We start from the raw sequence: 19002 nt of genomic DNA, 5'->3' as shown, positions 1-19002 counted from the left end.
GAAGCTGCCTGCACCGGCTCTCAACAGAGGAAGGTGCCTTCCTGTCTCCTAAGTGAAGGCCCCAGGAGGCTGCAGGGAGGCTCAGCCACACAGTTCTGGGTGTCCACCTCCCTCACTCTAGACAAGGCCGCAGCCAGCACCCCTTTTGGGCCCCTTCTGGGGCTGGGAGCACAGCTTACAAGGCCTACAGCACCGGGGCAGAGAGCAAGCTCCCTGGCCATAGGAAACACCTGCTCTAAACTTGGCCACCCATCTGGGCATCTGAATACTCCCGGGGTGGACAGTGGAAGCAGGGTCATGAGAAGTGCCGGCTCCGGTTCACAGAAAACGAGTCCCTGAGTGGGACTCTCTGCACTAAAGCTGACCTGGAGCTACGTTCCAGATTCCTGGGACAGCAACGGGACGGTGACAGCGGAGAGAGATGGGTGATGTGGTCTTTGCTCTTTTGTGCTCAAACTAGCACAGGAGCCTAAATAGGATTCGTGGCTACAGAAGGTCTTCATTGCAGAGAGAAGAACTGAGGCAGTTCAAGATGAGAGAACAAACTAAACAGGGAATTAAGGGACCTGTTGGTGAGGTGAAGTGAGAGAGAAAGCAGACGGAGGAGGTAAAAGGGGTAAAGACCCTTCCCGGTACCGGCAGTCCGGAGCAGATCCGTCCGGAAGTGAGATGGACTAGGGCGGCAGCGAAGGGGAGGCTGCGGGTTAGTGTAAAGGTCCATCGGTGGGCTGGGGAGCAACAGGAGCCACGCCAGCACCAAGCAAACCTTCTAAAACTTGGGCGTCTCTGAAAACCTCTCCTCTGATAAGAGGAACGAGGCAGGTGGACTCTTCCCAGCCAGGATGGTCGCCTCCCGCCTTCCCTGCTCAACACCAGTTGCGGACAAGCTGACCTCGCAGAGACAATCAGGCCGCGTCCCAAGCGGGTGACAGACTGGAGGCATCTGTCCGGGACTGCTCCTGCGTCCGCCCAGAGTCCGCCCCGCCCTCCGGCTTGCTGCCTGGTCGTGGGGTACCGAGCAAGGCGGGGTGGGGCGGGGACCGCCGCTCTCCCAGGCACGTGGTCCCCTGCGCTGCTGGGTTTGGGACTCGGGAACCAGGAATCGCGACTGTGGCTTTTGGAGGGGACCAGCGCGTCGCGGAGGTGAGGTGGGCAGCCTAGAGGGGAACGGAAGCCGGAGAGGTCGCCGCCGGGTGCGGTCTGGGAACTGGCACTACAGTCGACTCAGCGCCGGACAGGAGAGCCCATTACGTGATTCTGTCCCGTGGGCCCTGGCTCCCAGCCCAGATACTGAACAAAACTGGATGGTGAGAGCCGGCTGAGCTGCCGGCACGCTATTGAACTTTGTCTCCTCTGGATTTGGTGAGTGATAGCCTGCTGTGTTTATCAACGTACTGGGCTAATCTGTGTGTTAGTGGGGGAACGCGCACACCCCTGGGAAGTGAGTGGCTGAACTTGAATTAGTCTGTGTGCATCCCTGAGGGGTAAGTCTGTGGACAGAGACCCGGGAGTCCTGAGAGTTCTTGTATTTGCATTCCTTCCACTCTCCCCAGAATCACTTTGGATGGCCCGCTGCAGGAGTCGGGGGAGGTGAGATTGGGAAGACAGCGCGGCGGTGGCGGCGGTGGCGGTGGGAGGGATGGAGGTGGTGCAGTTTCATGTAAGGACAGCTAAGACTTTAATCTGCCTGGAAACTTTTTTGTTTTGTTTTGTTTTTCGAGACAGGTTTTCTCTGCGGTTGCTTTGTATACCTATGTTCTGGAACTAGCTCTTGTAGACCATACTGGCCTCGAACTCACAGAGATCCGCCTGCCTCTGCCTCCCGAGTTCTGGGATTAAAGGCGTGCACCACCATCGCCCGGCTCTGTCTGGAAATTTTTAATCTGGGAGGTGGTGCTAGAAGGGTCTGGCAGAAGATAGTGCCCAAATCATTAGGGCTAGTGTGTGTGTGTGTGTGTGTGTGTGTGTGTGTGTGTGTGTGTGTGTGGTGTGTTACTGATCTCCAGGAGCTAGACCCAAGTGTAGATCCTGCTGGGAACCAGCTTTTCTGGTTTGGGGATTTATAGGGCTAGGTGTCAGCTGTTCTCAGAAAGGCATCCCCAGAGTCCCTGGATCAGCAGCCCTGATTTTGGATCAAGTTTGGAATAATGGCTTTTGAAGATCAGGTTGGGGCTCCAAGGAGGTGTTAGTTACCTGTGGGTGGGGTGTGAGGAAGGGGATTCTGTGAGCAGGCAGCCTCTAAAAGAGCGGTCAGTGCCAGCACCACCCTGCATGAGGGGTGGGGCAAGCCCTGCCATAGAGGAGAGGTCTTCTCTGTGCTTGGGCTTCTCCTGGCTTTTGAGGAGATGGGAAGGCTGGCCTACAGGTAATCCTCAGGAGTGGCTTCCCAGCATGCAGACTGAGGTTGTGACTTTCTGGTGCCCTCTCTTGCCCACACCCCCATGAACCAGCTGAACGTGTGAGGACATCACCAAGGCTTCGTGGGTGACACCAGATCTTTAATTTCATGACTGTAATTTCTTTCCTTTTATTTATAAGTGCTTATGCTATTTATTGGAATGTTGGTGAATTGTTGTTACAGTTTACAAAAGTTCCTCATTTTATTTTGCTACATGAGAAAGGAACCTTTATTTTGTAGATGAGAAAAATAGAAAATGTCTTGTCCAAGGTCACAAAGGCAGATAAAAACTGGGACTCCTGCCTACCTGCCCCCGCTGAGGCCTCCCCTCTAGGACCAAAGCTTCAGGATGAGGAAGGGAGATTGAACACTAGGTTCTCACTGTGTAGTCCTGGCTAGCCTGGAACTCACTATGTGGAGCAGACTGACCTCGAACTTACAGAGGTTTGCCGGTAACCTAACTCTGAAGCCCCAATTGCCCAGCTGTTTCTGGATAGCCCCGATTTTCCCAGTCTGCTTACAGGACCAGGAAGATCTTGCTGACTGGCTGAGTTGGAAGTGCCCTCCAATGGCATCTCCTCTGTCCCCTACCTGCCTTCCCTGGGCCTGTCTGTGCCTGAGATACCCTTAGGTTCCTAAGCCACCAGTGGGGCCTGATGGGAAGAACCTGGCTCAGGACCCTCCTTAATCTCTAGAGACATCAGTCGACTGTGTTGTGAAGCTGGGCCATTGCTGCCTTCTCACTGTGTCCCTGTTATCTAGCTCAGATAGGGCACAGGGCACGTGCCAGGAAGTATTTTGGAAATGAGTGAACAGGTACAGTGGATATTCAGAAGAGAAACTTCTTGTTTCGTGAAGAGCCACCATACTGGGTTCCTGTCTCCATCCACCCTCTGAGACTTACGTACCTAGACTGGTCTTGAATTCATTAGTAGAATGGCATTAACTTCTAATCCTCCTGCCTCCACCTTTTGAATGCTGGACTTGTAGGTATGTACTTGTTTTATTTGGTGCTGGCAATCAAACCAAAAATTTCTTGCATTCTAGGTAAGCATTTTACCAACTGAGCTATACCCCAGCCCTTCTGGGTCTGAGAGAGAGAGTAAGTAGCTCCTTCATAGCCCTACGGCCCAAACCCAGAGGCCTGCTTCAGTCTTGCTATAGAACGAGTGGCAGGATTTGTGATGGAGATAATGGCATCCTAGACTGGCTGGGCCCACCTCAGTCCTGCATTTTTTTCGTGTTCTGTCACTGTTACTGCGGAAGAGACTTCGAGGCGCGGGGCCTCCCTCCAGCTTGTACGGATAAAGCCTCGTGGGGAGTTCAATTTGTAAGAGACTTGCCCAGGCCTGGGCCTGGGTCAGGAAGGAAGCTCACAGGGAGTCCCGGACCCAGATTCTCTCCCCTGGTCACCCACCCTCCAGACTCTTTGGTGCTGACTGCTTTCCATTGGTGCCCTCTTTGCAAGGGTCAACTCTGAAAATGCCCTCCCTTTTAAGCGGGAGAAAAAGCTCTCAGATTGGCATTTGAGCCCTTTCGTATGAATTCCTCGGCCCCCACACATTCCATGCCGCCACACAGGATCTCCTGGCACTTCTTCAACAGCCTGTACCCTCACCCTCTGAGTCTTGGCTTGGGCTTCCTCTCTCCCCGTCTCTGTCTCTTTGACAACCCCAAGTTATCTATTAAGGCCAGCTCCTTGGGGAAGCTTCCACTAACCACTTACTTGCCCAGAATACAGGTTGCTCCAGTCTCTGTGACCCTGAGTTCCCTTTGGAGATGGTTGGATCCTCTCGAGATAGCCTGTCCGTCCTGTGCACTCCTCAGAGGGCCTGGCAGAGTTCATCCTCTGAAGCTCCGCCTTGGCAGACACTGGCAGGTGTTTGCTGGAGCTTTGTGGCTTGTGAGTTTCTGTTGTGTTACTCTGAGCACAAACTCCTGGCGTTCTGAGAATCTCAGCCAAGGCTTTTTGGAGCCACAAGAAACAGAGCTTTGGACACAGCCCCTACTTCGGCAGGTGAACCTGAGGAACAGCATGGGATTCAGGCACTCTTGGAATTAGACTCGGAGAGTCACTGCCCGGAAGAGAGTCTGTCTCGTCGCCTTCTGTGCATCCTGTGATATGAACCTGAGTTCTCCCATCTCAGGCTGGATGCTTCCTGCCCCTCCCTGGTCATAGCTTGGACCATGACCTCTGTCTGTCTGCTGGATACCCAGAGCAGGCCTCCTGATGAGAAGTGTTGTAGTACCCCAGAATTCAGCATTTTCCTGCCATGATGGGAAGATAGTGCCTGCAAGCCCGGACTGTGCACATCTTCTCCCTGTGGGCCCCACTGCTCCCTGGTCTTGTTCATTCTTCATGAGCTGCTCTCATGGACCTGTGACTCTTCCAGTTTGACCAGTAAAGAACTCACACTCGGGGACTGGGTCTAACTTGACCCAGACTGCACAGCATAACAGGCTCCAAGTTGGGTCTTGTTGGAGGCACTCAGATGTGCTTGGCTGGGGTGGAGTCTGGGTTCTTGTGGTTCTGAGCCCATTTAGCCCATCTCTGAAGGAAGCCCTGTGCTGCACTCGGCTGAGCTGAGTCAGGTAAAATCCATGATTTGGAGCCTGCCTTGGCTAGGTAAGCCCTTTCTCCTCGGAGTCTCAGGTTTGTGCTCTGTGGAGGTCTTACAACACAGACTCACCACCTGATACCATCAGAGGTCACCCCTGAGCTGTGTCCCCAGACCAGGCACAGCTGAGGGAATTGCTATTCTCTAACCCCGCGGAGGATGTTTGGAAAGGGACAGACAGGCAGTGACTTCTAGGTTCCTAGTCCTGTGCTGCTTAGATTGCCTGTCCTATGCTCAAACCGCAGGTTGCTTCGAGTTTCGGCCATCTTGCCCAGATTTGAGCTCACTCTCCCTCCACCCACCTGACGCTGCTGGGTCTTTCTAACCACAAGTCAGGTGCCCTCTTCTCCAGGACACCTTCCCGAGGAGGGGCCTCCCCACTACTGCTGCCTCCTTTCCCAGCAGGGCCTCCTCGGCTTCCTTCTGGCCTGAGCGGCCTGAGTTGTCACTGTCTGTTTCTGGGTGTGTCTCCCTGACCCCTGACCTTGATAACAAACATCCGGAGATCAGGGAAGAATGTAATCTTAGAGCAACCGAGGACAAACCTAGGAACTAGGTGTTGGTGTGCTGTGCGGTGGATTGCTGCGGGCTCTTTGCCTCCTTCTCCCGAGGATGGGTCTGGGAGTGTGAGGTACTGATCTTAGGTCAGCCTGGCTCATTCCTGCAGGGCTACTTGCCTCTCTTGTCTTTGGGGGGGTTCCCATCCCTCCTGTCTCTACCCTGCATGGCAACCTCCTCTCTTATTATTCTGTGTGTGCGTCTGTGTGTGTGTGTCTCTGTGTAAAGTTTTTGCTCACAAGCAAATTCTGTTCTGTCAAAAAGAGGTTGACAAGCGGGCTATGGGATTGGCAGCTCTGCCCATCTGACAGCTGGCAAGGGCAGAACAAGATTCCCCACCCTGTGTGCTCACTTCCCTCTTGCTGCCGTTCTAACTCCAGGTCTTCAGTTCCCCTTTCAAAATTTCTTTCTGACAAAGCAGGTAGGTAACAGTTCTCTGGGGCCATGATAAGACACTCTCCCCTGTGAAGCTGGACAGGGTCCACCAGCCTGGCAGGTGGCGCATTCCAGAGCCACCCTAGTAGAGGGACTGGAATGTTGTCCAACCACCCAGGAAAGTCCACTGCCAGCCAAGGACCAGCTCTGCTTCCTCCTCTTGGCTTTAGACTTTCTAGCCTGGGACTAGTGAGAAAGAACCAGGTAGGAGTTGTCAGACCTCCTCTTCTGGAGATGGAACAAAGAGGCAGAGCTTTGCTGGGGATGGCATCTGGGCATTGTAGCGTAGGGTAGGAGCTAGTGGTCGGGGCACAGCAGAACTCTGTGCTGTTTGCTAGTGTTGTGACTCTAAGGAGGTTATTTTAGCCTGCTGAAACCTTCAAATTAAATGTGAAGCCACCTAACAAAAATGGGTACAGAGAATGCTCAGCTCTCCGCATGAGATTGATGGTAGAAAACAGGGAGTTATTGCTGAGTGAGATAGAACCATGCAACTACTTCAGTCGTACTGAGACAGGAGGATGGGGGAGAGGGGAAGATGGCAGGTTTTCTAGTGATGACAGGAACCAGTTCAGGTAGGACCTTAAGGGCAAGGCCTTGTATGTTAACCTAACAGCAGTAGGGAGCTATGGAAAGATTTTAACTCAAGGGCATGTGGCTAAAGGTACGGTATCAAGAAGACAGTGTGACTAAAGAGTTAAGGTTGAGCAGGCGAGGACTGAAGTAGAGAGGACGGTGGTTCCTACGGAAAGCTTATTCCTGTGTCTCTACTTCAATGCAAAGGGCATACAAATACGTCTAGGGAACTCCGCTGGCTGAGCTTGGTGAGTGATGGGCATCAGATGGGGTGGAATATTGAGAGATGGGAACCTAGGAGGATGGCAGAGGCCCTTTCAGAAAGCGATGTGCTCTGCCTTAGCTGGTTGGTCAGGCACCTCCGGAGGACAGGGTGCAAAGGGGAGCTCTTTTATCTTGCCACCAGACTCTTCAACATGCTCTGGCCCATGTCATCAGTGCCTAGAGGCACCTCCCTGGCTTGGTCCTCTCTCCAGCAGCCACCCATCTTTACACTGCACCTCCATCTTGGGGGCCCCACTCCCCACTGTTGAGAAAGTGCAGATGGAAAAAGATATTTGGGAGCTGGGTTGGGAGGGGAGCTGGAAGCATAGCTCAGTAGTAAAGCTCTAGCCTAGCATGCTTCGGGCTCTGGATTCAACCTTCAGGACCAAAGAAAAAGGGTGTGTGTGTGGCTCACATGGGAGCTTGAGGCCCTGGGTTCTCTAGCCCCAGCTCCACACAGACAGAGTGTGGTGGGTCACGTCTATAAACCCAGCACTTGGACACTAAAGACAGAAGAATCGGAAAGTCAGGTTCATCCTCAGCTATATGGTGAGTTTGAAGTCAGCCTGAGATGTATAGCACACTTTCTCAAGAGAAAAAAATTTAGTCTGGACAGTGGTGGTGCACACCTTTAATTCCAACACTTGGGAGGCAGAGACAGGCAGATCTCTATGAGTTCGAGGCCAGCCTGGTCTGCAGGGTGAGTTCTAGGACAGGCTCCAAATAAAGTAAAAAAAATTATTCAGGAGGTTCCTGGTGGGTGCTGGGACCTGTCCACACAGAGGGGTCCTTCTCCCAGGCAGGAATATCCACTCTCGAGCAAATTCCCTGTGTTTGCTGCATATGAGGGCTCATGGTTCAGCTCTGTTCTTGAGTTTCTTCCTCTGTTAAATGGGCATTCACCTCAGGTAGCTCCAAAGGCTGTACCAGGCCCCATCTAGACATGTCGATATGCTCCGTACATGTGGATGTGAAAGTGTGTGTCCTGGGTGTCTACATGCATTTGCACCTGTGTGTTCAAGAGAGTCGTGCGTGTGTATTTGCAATACCTGTGGAGGAATGTCTAAATGTGGAGTGAAGAGAAGGCACTCTAGTCAGACACTTATCCTGGGCAAAGGTATGTTGGCAGTGCTATGCTGTATATGCTGGGCCAAGAAGGTATTGATTGTTTCCTGCTGTGGGGCTGGAGTGCAGAATCAGGGCCAATGGAAGGCTGGCTGGGCTCTGAAGACACCAGGGGAGAACTTCCACAGTCTCCTTCATGTGAAAGGGGGTGTTTGAGGAGGCGATGAACAGCCCATTCCTGGAACATATGAGTTAGCAGGGGATAACAGGGTGTGTGGGCATGCAGAGGGCACTGTGACCAGGACAAACACACTGGGTCTCCTCTTGGCTTCTTTAGGGCCTCAGTGTAATGGATTAAACAAAAAAATCTGCAGGATCCCCAGAGGCTGCTGTGGCAGAGATACTGCAGGTCTCTCAGGGGCGGCTTGTCCCGGGAGCAGCCAGTCCCAGGCAGGGATGGCACAGTTCCCCTAGTGGCTGCAGCGGACCACAAGGAGAGACAGACAGATGGGCATGCCACAGACTGCACCGCAGGTCTCTGAAGGCAGCTGGACCTGGGCAGGGAGCCACACAGGGCAAGAGACAGAGACATGGACAGGCACACCATGTAGAGTGAGGTTGGATATTTATTTAGTGGGTTATGGAAGGGAAGAGGGAGGAGAGAAGAGGAAAGAGAGAGAGAGAGAGAGAAAGAGAGAGAGAGAGAGAGAGAGAGAGAGAGAGAGAGAGAGAGAGAAAGAATATGGCCAGACTGACAGATTCTGAACCTACATTTGCTTCTTTGTCTCTGGGTGTCTGCAGGAGCCCTCCAGGCAGCTGCTGGCCCTGTAAAATGCTGGAGGCAGGGCACAGCCCCAGGTCCAGGAACCTGTTCTTCCTGTTTCCTGCTTCGGTCCCAGCGGCTGGTCCAGGCCTGAGCATTTATGAGTGAAGAACTGGAGCCCACACCGAGCATCCTCACTGCACCAAGAGCAAGACTGATCAGGTCCAGCCAGGTGTGGGAGGCAGATCCTCTGGCTGGGAGGCTGGGTATTTTGTATGTGTGTGCACTGGATTCTGCTTGCATCAATGGGATCCAAGGCAGGGACTGTGTTCTGCTCCTTTATCCCAGGTTCTGCAGCCAGACAACCCTCAGTGTCAAGCCTAAGGTTCCAGTTCCTTCCAGTATAACCAAAACAGAGAGCTTAACCTCTAGGTAGGTATTTACCAGGTACTGAATGCTGCCTTGCGGGAGCTGCTTAAACCTGATCAGATTCCCACTGAATAGGAAGGTAGCAGAGGGGGCTGCACACAGTGGAACTGATTAGACTGAGCCAGAGGTGGATCAGGGAAAGTATGGGGTTGCCTCAGCCACCTGACCAAAATCCCAGACTGTTTCCCTGGCTACAGCATCGAAGGGCAGGGCAGGGCAGGGTCGTCTGGGTCCTGTCAGTGTTGAACAAAAGAGGTGGTCAAAGGATCCCTCTCAGGCAGGAGAAGGATTTGGCCAAGCCTCGTGACTTGTGGGCTCAACTCCTCTGGGTTCCCACAGCCTCTAAGGCATCGTTTCCTCTTCATTCATTCATTCATTCATTCATTCATCCTTTCTTGCAACAAGCGCTTGCAGGTCAGGCCTCTTGCTGGGCTATAGGTACAGAGAAAATCATCACGTGGATCTAGGCTTCAAAGAAACGTGTTGGGGCAGGGGTGGAAGACAAGTACCTTAAGGCTGGAGAAATGGGTGGGACAAGTCTAGTCTTTAAAGGATCGTTCTGGAAAGGTTTCTGAGGCTGTCAGTACAGTGTGAACGAGGGTGAGGAGGCCTGGATGGACTCTCTAGGGCTCACTTCTCCATGAAACTGGGAGTTCCTGGGACACCGCCAGCCAGAACCGGGCATAGCAGCAGAGCCAGCCAGTGCAGGGGCCAGTGGCCAAGTCAGACAGAGCAGTCTTCATGGAGCTGAGGTGAGGTTTCAGGAGCAGAGATGAGGAATTAGTGCTGAAGGAGAGGGCTGGGAACTAGCAAATGGGCTTTACAGATTAGTGGTTGGCCTAGGGAGGGAGAGGATGGGCAGGGTCAGTCTGGACCAGGGCCATTGTGATAGAGTTCTCAGCTGGCCTGGATGTCTTAAAACAGGTGGAAAGGGAGCTCTGTGGTTCTGGGGACGAGGAAGTTCCCACCCTGCCTCTAAGTGTCAGAGATTCCACCAGCAGGGAACAGCAGGAAATCAGAGGGAAGACAAGGAGGGGGCTGTGACTCTCAGTGGAGACCAGCGGGCAGGGACAGAGGTGCAGAGAGGACAGCAGAGGAGGGGAGACTGGGACCCACCATTCCCCAAGGTGGGTATTGACCCCTAAGAGGGAGGAGGGCTCCTTATCTGGGAGGCTTGCTCAGTCTGATGTGGTCCTTCAGTCCAGGACACTGCTCCCTGCCTGCAGCTGAGAGCTGTGTTGGTATTGTCACTTTGTTTTGCTTTGCTTTAAACAGAGAGAATGTAGAATTATTATGGAAAAATGAGAAAATAAGTCCATAAAGTGCCTCTAAGGGAGGACTGCTATGGTTTAAAAAACATTTTGTTGTTGTTAAAATTACTATTTCTTGGAGTTGGAGAGGTAGCTTAGCAGTTTTCTTACAGAGGACCCAGGTTTGGTTTCCATCTGGTGGTTCACAACCATTTGTAACACCAGTTCATTGAACCGGATGCCTCATTCAGGTGCATGACAGTGCATGTATATTCTGGCTAAAGCTCATACACATAAATTGTTATTAATATTTCTGGCCTGGAAAAAGGCTCAGTGCTTCAGAACTATTGCTCCTCTCACAGAGGACCCAGCACCTACATGATGTCTCACCACCATCCCTAACTCCAGTTTCAGGGATTCTGATCACCTTCTGATGAGGCATTAGGTACACATATGTTACCTGTACATACATGCATGCAAAATATTCATATACATAAAATAAATAGATACATAAAGGGTTTTTTATTTATTGTGAATCTGCTCAATAAGATAAGATTTAGTTATAAAATCTTGTTCTCTGTAGCCAAACAACGTTATTATTCCAGGGAAATGAAGGTGAAGAAAGCCAATTGTCCACCGCTTACCACAATGGACTATGTCAAGTCTTGCCTTTGGACAAAACCTTTCTATTCTAGCCCAGGCAGAGTTGTTATTTCCTTTTTTATGCACATACTTCATATTCGTGATGCCAGCTATTTATTTTGTATGTCTGCCACTGTGCAGAGTGCCCACGTGAAGGTCAGGACCACGTGGAGTCTCTTCTACTGTGTGGGGCCCACGTGAAGGTCAGAGGACCACGTGGAGTCTCTTCTACTGTGTGGGGCCCTCGGATTGACCTCAGGCTTGGCAGCAAGTGCCTTTGCCCACTCTCCCACCAGCCCCTCTCCGCTTGTTCTGAGACAGCCCTTCTCTGTAGCCCAGGCTCTTTCAAACCCTGCTGCTCCTGCCTCAGCCTCCCGAGTATTGGGATGGCAGATGTGGGCTGCTCACATTAGTCTGAAAGAGCTCTCACTGGTCACAAGGTGCGTGCAGAGAGGAGGAAAGTGGCCATCAGCCCTCCAGGCATTCATTGCCCAGGGGCTGCTCAGGCCTTGTGAGTAACGTGGGGATAAAGTAGCGAACACAGACAGGGTGGAAGGGCATGCCGTACCGAAGGTACCAGGGGCGGCTCCGCCAAGGGAACTCCCCCTGACTTTCGAGGACTCTTCAGGAAGGTCACTGTTCCATCTGGACATCTCCTCAAGGTGAAGAACAGAATTGCTGTATGCAGATGTAAGACGTCCCAGAATACAATAGTAACAAGTTTTTAAAAACATTGAGGCCAGGTGGTATTGGCATGCATCTTCAATTCTAGCACTGGGGCTGAAGGTAGTGGGGGAGGCTGAGGCAGGCGGATCTCTGAGTCTGAAGCCAGCCTGGTCTACAGAGCGAGCTCCAGGGCATCCAGGGTTTCATTGAGAAACCCTGTCTTGAAAATATGAAAAGAAAAAAGAAGTTGAACAAACGGCTGGAGACATGTCTTCGTGGTTGCTCCTGCAGAAGACAGGGGTCCCCAGCACCCACAGAGCAGCTCCATAGTTTCAGTTCCACTTACTGTTCGGACCTCTGCAGGCATCAGACACATACTTGGTGCACAGATGTACACACAGGCAAGGCATTCACACACACAGACACACACACACACACACACACACACAATTAAAGATCTAAAAAGGAAATTAACAAGAAACTGGAGACCGTTGCAGATTTTCCAGCTCACAGAGAATAGAGACTGAGCTTGAAAGTCCATGAGGGCTCCAGGCATGCTGGATGCCCAGGCCGGAGAAGCCTCAGTGGGCAGTGGCACTGGAGTACAGCGGAAGGCCAATAATCTGAAATCATACCCCGCTGTATAGCCGGACTTCCTTTGGACTGCCAGCTCCTGAAGAATGACAGGGAGTCTTTTTATTAATTATGAAAGCTTGACTTGTTTTCAACTAACTTTTTGAACTCAGAAGCGGTCCCTCGCTTCTGAGTTCTCGATCTTGACCTCTATGGTTCAGGGATTTAGATCAAGGTTGGCAGGTTCTAGAGTAAATATTTTAGACTTTAAAGACCACGTGGTCTTAATGACACAGGTGTGGCTGTGCCCCAATAGTGCTTCACTTACAACAGGCTGATGGGCGGGAGTCAACCCTTGGACTTTGTTCAGCCTGTCATGATGTTAGAATTGTGTGATGTTGATTTTCATGGATCTCACAAGTTTCCGAGGAGAGATGCAGATCACATGACAATAAAAGTTTTGAATTGGGTAAACAAGTGAGTTTTTTTTGTTTGTTTTGTTTTGTAGATGATCTTTTTGTTGTTGTTTTATTTGTTTTGAGACAGGGTCTTACTATGGAGCCCAGGCTGACCTTTGACTGACTATGTGGCCCAAGCAGGTCTTACAATTCTGCCTCTTCCTCCCCAAGAGTTAGGATTACAAGAGTGTGTCTCCTGCATGCTGAGCAAGTGTTTTGTTACAAGCTATACCTCTTGCCCTAGGCAAATCTTAAAGAGGTGTGTGTGGGTGCGGGTCCCTTGAGCACCAGTCCTGATGGCTTCCTCTTCACACCTCCCTTTCCTTCAGGGCAATGGCAGCAGACGTGGACTCCTGGAATAGCACCATCAATGGCACCTGGGTGGGGGATGAACTGGGCTACAAGTGCCGCTTCAACGAGGACTTCAAGTACGTGCTGCTGCCCGTGTCCTACGGCGTGGTGTGTGTGCTCGGGTTGTGCCTGAACGTTGTGGCTCTTTACATCTTCCTGTGCCGCCTCAAGACCTGGAACGCCTCCACCACGTACATGTTCCACCTGGCGGTTTCTGACTCTCTTTACGCAGCTTCTCTGCCGCTGCTGGTTTATTACTATGCCAAGGGGGACCACTGGCCGTTCAGCACAGTGCTCTGCAAGCTGGTGCGTTTCCTCTTCTACACCAACCTGTACTGCAGCATCCTCTTTCTCACCTGCATCAGTGTGCACCGGTGCCTGGGTGTCTTGCGCCCTCTGCACTCCTTGCGCTGGGGCCGCGCCCGCTATGCCCGCCGTGTGGCTGCGGCGGTGTGGATTCTGGTGCTGGCCTGCCAGGCACCGGTGCTCTACTTTGTCACCACCAGTGTACGGGGGACCCGCATCACCTGCCACGACACCTCGGCCCGAGAGCTCTTCAGCCATTTTGTGGCCTACAGCTCCGTCATGTTGAGTCTGCTCTTCGCTGTGCCCTTTTCCATCATCCTTGTCTGTTATGTACTCATGGCGCGACGGCTGCTCAAACCGGCTTATGGGACCACAGGTCTGCCTCGGGCCAAGCGCAAATCTGTGCGCACCATTGCCCTGGTGCTGGCCGTCTTTGCCCTCTGCTTCCTGCCTTTCCATGTCACCCGCACCCTCTACTACTCCTTCCGATCGCTTGACCTCAGTTGCCACACCCTCAATGCCATCAACATGGCATACAAGATCACCCGGCCATTGGCCAGCGCCAACAGTTGCCTTGACCCTGTGCTCTACTTCCTGGCAGGGCAAAGACTTGTCCGTTTTGCCCGAGATGCCAAGCCACCCATAGAACCCATCCCCCATCCCCAGGCTCCCCAGGCTCGTCGCAGGCTGGGCCTGCACAGGTCTCACAGAACTGACACAGCCAGGAAAGATGTGTCGATCAGCAGTGATGACTCAAGACGGACAGAGTCCACTGCAGCTGGGAACCAGACTAAGGACATTCGACTATAGGTCGGAGCCCTCTGGCGTGCTCGTGTTCACGTGAATGGGCCGATGTCCTCCGATGCGGATCGTCAGCGATTCTCATTTGGCAACAGCTCAGAATACTCATCCTGTGGACCCCAAAGTCCCCCATCATTTATCTGTGTGAGTCGGGAAATCATACTTTAAGGAAGGCATTGACACCTGACTCCCATGCAGACAGCTGCCATTCCTGCCAAGGTTGGGGTTCAGGAAGGCTGTTTCAGCCTCATAAATCCAAGGGAGGCGCAAGCCCAGAGAAGACACAGCAGAATCCAGGCTAGCTACCTGAAGTAGGAGTGGGATCTCGTAAGTGAGCAGCGCTGAGTCCCCATCGTCGCTTGAGATGGAATTGGCACTCCAGTGGACTCGGCTCAAAGGAAGACCCTCAGACCAAGAGACAAACACCTGAGGACTGATTTCAGATCCGTCTGGAGGCTCCCCTGGGCTGGAAGCTGGGTAGAAACCGTAACTTATATCAAAGATCGTGCCGCCTGTCGGGCTGTGCTCCTCCGCATGATGAGAGGACAGGGCCTGGCCGGGAAAGCGTTCCTCACTTATGCAAAGGCCAGTTATTTCTGACTACTGTCTCCCGGAAGTTTCTGTCAGGGATCCCTCTTCAGATCCCCAGGTCAACCCTGCTTTTAAGCCTCCTGTCTTCTGTATTGTACTTTGCCAAGCACGGAGAAGAGTCAAGTAGGGGTCTAGTTCTTGGGGTTTCTCAGTTCACACAACTTGACACGTGCCGGTAAATGTCAAACCATTTAACTGAGCTGGGAGGGAGCCCTTTATTTATAGCACTGCCAATTCTTGTGGGGCAAGAAGCCCCACCGTGGCCAATCAGATTTCAGCTTCCAATTACCAGAACAATGGCAGCCTCTGCAAAATTCTAAAAATTTTGTGGGGAGTGGGAAGTTAGCGTTGCTGGTTAGATGGGATCTCAGGTAACTATTGGTGGCCTCAGATTTGCTGTGTAGCTGAAGCTGAGCTCGAAGTCCTTACCCTCTTGTCTTCATCTCCTAAGTGCTTGAACTACAAGCAGATGCCACATCTATCCCAACAACTGGTTCTTAAAAGCAGGTGCAGGGTACTTCATTACAAACCACACTGTGTGGCTAGGACTGTGTGACCCTGGTCAGGGAGGGTTCCCTAGAATGCCAGGAAGTGGACAGGCCAGCTCTGGGGTTTAGGCAGGAACAGACACAGTTGACAGGTGTCACTTGGCCTCAGGGACAGCAGGTCCCTGTCTCCCCATCTCACCTTGTCTGCCTCCTAAATCTCCACCCTGCCCTCTCTGCCATTAAAGGGGAGGCATCCCCACTTGCTCTTTGTGCATTTTGTTGGTTTGAGATGTTGCTCAGAATAACCTGGAATTCCTGGGCTCAAATGATTCACCTCAGTCCCCATGTAACTGGTTTATAAGTATCTGTTTATACAGCTTACCTCCAGAGCGCCCTCAAGTGACAAGGAGCCAGCACAGGCCGGGACCCAAGGTATTCTGCATTATGTGTGTAGTTTGGTGTCATCTGCCCAGAGTAGTGTGAGATGCTCACTTCCCACACTCCGGGTTCACACTACAGTTAGAGACCTGGAGTCTCTGAGCTTTGGTGACTTCCACTGACTGTCCTGGGTCTTTCCTGCAGTCCAGATCCTTCCTCCAGAGAAACAGAACTGTCCTGAGACCTCTACTGTTCACTGTGGTTGGGGACAGGACTGTTTTCACCACGGACCAGAGCCCCCTTAGTTTCCCTTCTGCCCCTGTAGCTGCTCTAGAGACCACAGAACTCAGCCCCCATGTGGATAGAAACCACACTGTCGTGCCCCCAGGAAGCTTTCTTTGAACCACTGCGTGCAGATTCCGGAGGACACAGTCTAGGGGACAGGAAGGGATCTCACCACCTAGTTCTGTGGCAGCCACTGGTAGGTAGTAGTGGAACCAGGGAGCTAGGCCTGTAGTCCTACATACAGGAACCAATCAGACTGCTGTACACATCCAACCTTGTTGCCCAGGGTCCAGGTCACTTGCCTGGCAGTTAAGATTCCTGACCCTTCTGCCTTGTGCTATTTTCAGCCCAAGTTAAGACCAAGATTTTCCATCAACCCCAGACCATTGTCCAGCAATGACGTGAGGTGACCTGTCTATCCTCAAAATATCTCTTCTTACCCTCTGGGCCTCTCTGCCCACTTCCTACCCTGATGACATGCCCTAGGGTTGCTGACTCCTGGAGGCACTGCGAAAGGGCACAGGAGACATCCAGCCACTAGACAAAAGCCCAGCTGCAGACTCAAAACCAGATGGGGAGGGAGTCTGTCCAAGGTCAGTGGGTAGGCCAGTGTGGTTCCTGGGCGTCGGCCAGGGGCTCGGGCTGTTCCTGTTGCTGTGCCACCCCTCCAGAATAGGTCAGTGACTTCGTGAATGTCCTGCATCCCTTGTACTGCCCAGCTCCTCCTCCCAGAGCTGGAGAATTGCTACCAGGGACTTAACACAGGAGAACTAGGAGGGGGCAAGCTGAACAAAAAGGGTGAAAGCATGCTAGTCTCTATAGCTGCTGTTCTCAGTGAACACCATGTGACCAGGAATGAACCCTCGGACCTGGGTGTCCCTGGAGGACACCGATGCCCTTGTCCTGCGAGATCAGAAAAGATCACAGACAACATGTCTCATTGTTCCAGTGTTAGTGCGTGTCCAGCCCATGCCAGCCCTGTGCTACAATCATCGTGGCAGATTTGGACTGGTCTGTTTATTTTGTTTTTTTTTTTTTTTGTTTTTTCGAGACAGGGTTTCTCTGTGGCTTTGGAGCCTGTCCTGGAACTAGCTCTGTAGACCAGGCTGGTCTCGAACTCACAGAGATCCGCCTACCTCTGCCTCCCGAGTGCTGGGATTAAAGGCGTGCGCCACCATCGCCCGGCTGGACTGGTCTGTTTAGAATGGGTCATAGGGTCTACAACCCATATGGTGGACTGTGTCTCAGACACCGAGCGAGACTCACGCATGACTTATTTATCCTTCACAGCCAGTCTGTGAGGTAGATATTATCAGTGCCGCTTAACAGCAGACGAGGCAGGAGCCAGAAATTGGAGTTGCAGGTAATACAGCCAAGGGTGACTGAGTCAAGAAAAAGTCGGATCCCCAGAGGTCCCACATGTCACAGGGCAGGAGAGTCGATCAGCGCTCATTCTCCTGACTCAGGCCCAGACAATGTAGTGGGAAAGGGAGCAGCTCCCAGGTCTCACAGCACCTCACTTAGTCATCTCAATGAGATACAACTGCCCACACAGGCTCTTACCTGGGTACACACACACACACACACACACATACACACACACCCCACTTAGTCCAGCGCCTGCCACACAGAAAAAGCTCCATGCGCACAGTGCCAGGGACATGAGATAAGCCCTTGGACCCAGCCTTCCCAGAGTTCAGTCAGCAAGTGCCTGGGTCCCTTTTGATCAGAAATCCTGAGACCAAAATTCCTACCCCACAGGCTGTGAAAGAAAGGATGTAGGACCATCTAGGGGAAAGTGCGATTCAATTCCACCCTGCTTGGGTAGCCTCTAGTGCACAGGCATATGTGTGCTTCCAGACCCTTGCCTTAAAATGGCCACTGAGAGGGGGAAGCAGATAGTGAGGCGGGGTGGAGGAGAGAGCCTCTCCCCACACAGTGTAGGCTTGGCTGTATATGCCTGACTGCTTGTGCCCACCATGCTGGTCTATGGCTATATCTCCATTCAATCACGTGTTCTGAGATCCAGAATGGAAGAACTGACCTAGAGATGGGTCACGGAAGGTAGCGAATGCTGTACGACCTGGAGCTTCCCTCCGGGCAGGTCTGGAGGTATTGCTTCTGGGTTCTGGTTCTTTCCTCAAGGCACCAGGGCCCCAGATCGTCGAGGCACAGTCGCTCTTCTCTAAGGATGCCAAGGCCACCAAAAGGTGAAGGGGCTCCACATAGTGCCACACAGTGCCACACAGCACCACCCAGCACAACACACTGCCACACAGTACAACACGGTACCACACAGTGCCACACGGTACCACATGGTACCACACGGTACCACACAGTACAACACAGTACCACACGGTACCACACAGTACCACACGGTGCCACACAGCACCACACAGTACCACACGGTACCACACGGTACCACACGGTACCACACGGTGCCACACGGTACCACACGGTGCCACACGGTACCACACAGTACCACACGGTACCACACGGTACCACACGGTACCACACAGTACCACAGACTGCCACACAGTACCACACAGTGCCACACAGTACCACACAGTACCACACGGTACCACACGGTACCACACGGTACCACACAGTACCACACAGTGCCACACGGTACCACACGGTGCCACACGGTGCCACACGGTACCACACGGTACCACACGGTACCACACGGTACACACAGTACCACACAGTGGGCTGCTCTTGTGGATTAAGAGTTTAGCCAGGCTGCCCTGGGGGTAGAGGGAGGAGGATGGAGCCCGAGAGTCAAGACCCATCTCCCTCTGCCTGTGTTGACAGGACCTGGGCCTCAGTTCCCCCACACCTGACAACTGGCTTTGTGCAGCCTGTCTTTGTTCAGAGGGGCTTGCTGGGTTTGCCCTGATTTCTGCGCCAGCTCAGCTGGGTGTCCTGTTTCAGCTCCGTCCCAGCCAGGAACAATGAGCCAGTCACTTGTTGGACCAAGCCCTGTCCCCAGGGTCTCCGCCCACTGTGTTGGACCATTGTCAGCAATGGAGTCAAAAAAGAACTTTCCATTCCCAACACAATAATTCCCCCTAGCCCATTGTCCAGCAGTGACGTGGGCGATCTGC

General features: G+C 52.6%; 1 protein-coding gene across 7 annotated transcripts; it reads left to right on the top strand.

The window, feature by feature from the left end:
- Window positions 1–307: 307 nt before the first annotated feature.
- Window positions 308–15491, top strand: P2ry2 (purinergic receptor P2Y2). 7 transcript variants are annotated; one of them, XM_075971597.1, is made up of 4 exons: window positions 309–1362; window positions 8716–8899; window positions 9026–9109; window positions 13025–15491. In XM_075971597.1, exons 2-4 carry the CDS (start codon window positions 8838–8840, stop codon window positions 14160–14162), a joined length of 1284 nt encoding a protein of 427 aa, XP_075827712.1. In that variant the 5' UTR covers window positions 309–1362; window positions 8716–8837; the 3' UTR covers window positions 14163–15491. The 7 variants fall into 7 exon arrangements, with proteins under 7 accessions (XP_075827714.1, XP_075827719.1, XP_075827712.1 ...); XM_075971600.1 differs by having other exon boundaries at window positions 8716–8909; XM_075971602.1 differs by lacking the exon at window positions 309–1362 and adding an exon at window positions 1414–1484 and having other exon boundaries at window positions 8716–8909.
- Window positions 15492–19002: the final 3511 nt, after the last annotated feature.

The sequence above is a fragment of the Microtus pennsylvanicus genome, chromosome 5 (genome assembly GCF_037038515.1).
Source record: "Microtus pennsylvanicus isolate mMicPen1 chromosome 5, mMicPen1.hap1, whole genome shotgun sequence".
Taxonomy (NCBI): domain Eukaryota; kingdom Metazoa; phylum Chordata; class Mammalia; order Rodentia; family Cricetidae; genus Microtus; species Microtus pennsylvanicus.
Note: the sequence above shows the minus strand (reverse complement) of the source record. Positions and strands in the feature narration are given on the sequence as shown.

Coding starts and splice junctions, on each gene's coding strand:
- P2ry2 (XM_075971597.1), top strand. CDS start 8,838: ATGAGTGAAGAACTGGAGCCCACACCGAGCATCCTCACTGCACCAAGA. Junction 8,900..9,025: donor CCAAGAGCAAGACTGATCAG/GTCCAGCCAGGT, acceptor CCTTTATCCCAG/GTTCTGCAGCCAGACAACCC. Junction 9,110..13,024: donor ACAGAGAGCTTAACCTCTAG/GTAGGTATTTAC, acceptor CCTTTCCTTCAG/GGCAATGGCAGCAGACGTGG.